General features: G+C 57.7%; 1 protein-coding gene across 1 annotated transcript in view; it reads right to left on the bottom strand.

The window, feature by feature from the left end:
- Window positions 1-1,676: 1,676 nt before the first annotated feature.
- Window positions 1,677-1,861, bottom strand: part of ENH_00043120 (hypothetical protein, conserved) — a gene marked incomplete at both ends in the record, with an annotated part of 6,003 nt that continues 5,818 nt past the window's right edge. Inside the window, 1 exon segment of the mRNA XM_013585309.1 lies at window positions 1,677-1,861. This exon segment is cut by the window's right edge and continues 27 nt beyond it. Within this exon segment, the coding sequence (XP_013440763.1) occupies window positions 1,677-1,861 (185 nt within the window).

The following is a 1,861-nucleotide window of genomic DNA, read 5'->3' as shown; positions in this document are numbered from 1 at the left end:
AGCAGCAGCAGCAGCAGCAGCAGCAGCAGCAGCAGCAGCAGCAGCAGCAGCAGCAGCAGCAGCAGCGTGCCTTGTTGAAGTGGAGGGCCGCCACTGGATTGAAAGGCAGCACTTTGTCTTGCAAGTACAAGTGCATGTGCAAGTCGCTGAAGCGCTCTTTGTGGCAAACCAAACGCACGTCGCCCCGCGGCGCGCAGCGCCGCAGCCACCCCACAAACGAGTCCGGGTTCCCCACCTGCAGCAGCAGCAGCAGCAGCAGCAGCAGCAGCAGCAGCAGCGGCGGCAGCAGCAGCGGGAGGTGAGCAGCGGGGGGGAGCAGTGGCGGCAGGGGTGCTGGGGGCGGCTGAGCAGTGGGGGAGCTGCGGCTGCTGCAGCAGCAGCAGCAGGGGAGCAGTGGTAGTGGCAGCAGCAGCAGCAGGGGAGGAGCTGCTGCAGCAGCAGCGGCAGCAGTTCAGCAGCAGCAGCAGGTGAGCAGCGGCTGCAGCCCCGCAGCAGCAGGCGCGCCCCAGCCCCAGCGCCCGCAGCAGCCGAGCTGCTGCTGCTGCTGCTGCAGCAGCAGCAGGACGCCCCCAGCGACAGCAGCAGCAGCAGCAGGACGCCCCCAGCGACAGCAGCAGCAGCAGCAGCAGCAGCAGCAGCAGCTGACCGTGGCGGACATGGCGAGGAAGGGACAAGGCAGCATTTGAATGATTCTTTCCACTTTTGGACCTTCCAGTTCTTCAGAAATAATATGAACTTCATCTAAAATGACATATTTCAAGTTGCTGCAGAACGCCCGGTGGCTCGGGTGTCCAGACAGCAGCAGCAGCTCCAGAAAGTGCGGCACCGTCACGAACACCTGAGGCGCCAACAGCATTTATTATTTATTTATTTATTTATTTATTATTATTTATTTATTATTTATTTATTATTTATTTATTATTTATTTATTTATTTATTTGTTTGTTTGTTTGTGGTTTGTTGTTCGGTTTCATTCTGTTGGGTCTTTGGGCTGCTGCTTTTCGGCAGCCAGAAACGGACTCGAAGCAGCAGCAGCAGCAGCAGCAGCAGCAGCAGCAGCAGCAGCAGCAGCAGCAGCAGCAGCAGCAGACCTGGGCGTCGAGGGCTTTGGGTGTACATACACCCTGCAAGACATGGGCGGAAAGAATCTTCTTGCAATTTACTGGATAAGATTTGCTGCTGAAGCGCCCATATATTTCTGCATACACCTGAGCAGCAGCAAAACGCAAACAGCTGCAGCAGCAGCAAATAGTTCGCCCCAAAATAACACAAATCACATAACAATAAAAGGCACCAAAGATGCTGCAGCAGCAGCAGCAGCTGCTGCTGCTGCTGCTGCAGCAGCAGCTGCGGCAGAAGACCTAATGCTGCTGCTCCTGCTGCTCCTGCAGCTCTTACTAGTGCTAATCCTGCTGTTTCTAATGCTGCTGCTACCACTACTAAAGCTATTCCCACTGCTGCTGCTGCTGCTGCTGCAACTGTTGTTCCTGCTGCTGCTGTTGCTGCCTCAACTCCTAGTGCCATTCCTGCTGCTGCAGCTCTACAACTCCTACTGCCAGTACTCCATTGGTGCCGGCGCCCCCGCTGCCTCTGCTTCTTTGCTGCTGCTGCTGCTGCTGCTGCTGCTGCTGCTGCTGCTGCTACTACCGCTGCTGCTGCCCCTACTACATCAACTACTACTGCTTCTCTGGCGCTGCTACCGCGGGTGCTGCTGCTGCTGCTACGCTGCTGCCGCTGCCGCGGCTGCTGCTGCCGGTACCGCTACCGCTTCTGCTGCTACCGCCACCGCTGCTGCTGCTGCTGCTGCTGCTGCTGCTGCTGCTGCTGCTTGCCTGCTGCGCGAGGGCCTTGTTGGGGCAAA

Source organism: Eimeria necatrix, genomic scaffold (genome assembly GCF_000499385.1).
Source record: "Eimeria necatrix Houghton genomic scaffold, Enh_scaff31, whole genome shotgun sequence".
NCBI classification, from domain to species: Eukaryota; Apicomplexa; class Conoidasida; order Eucoccidiorida; family Eimeriidae; genus Eimeria; species Eimeria necatrix.
Note: the sequence above shows the minus strand (reverse complement) of the source record. Positions and strands in the feature narration are given on the sequence as shown.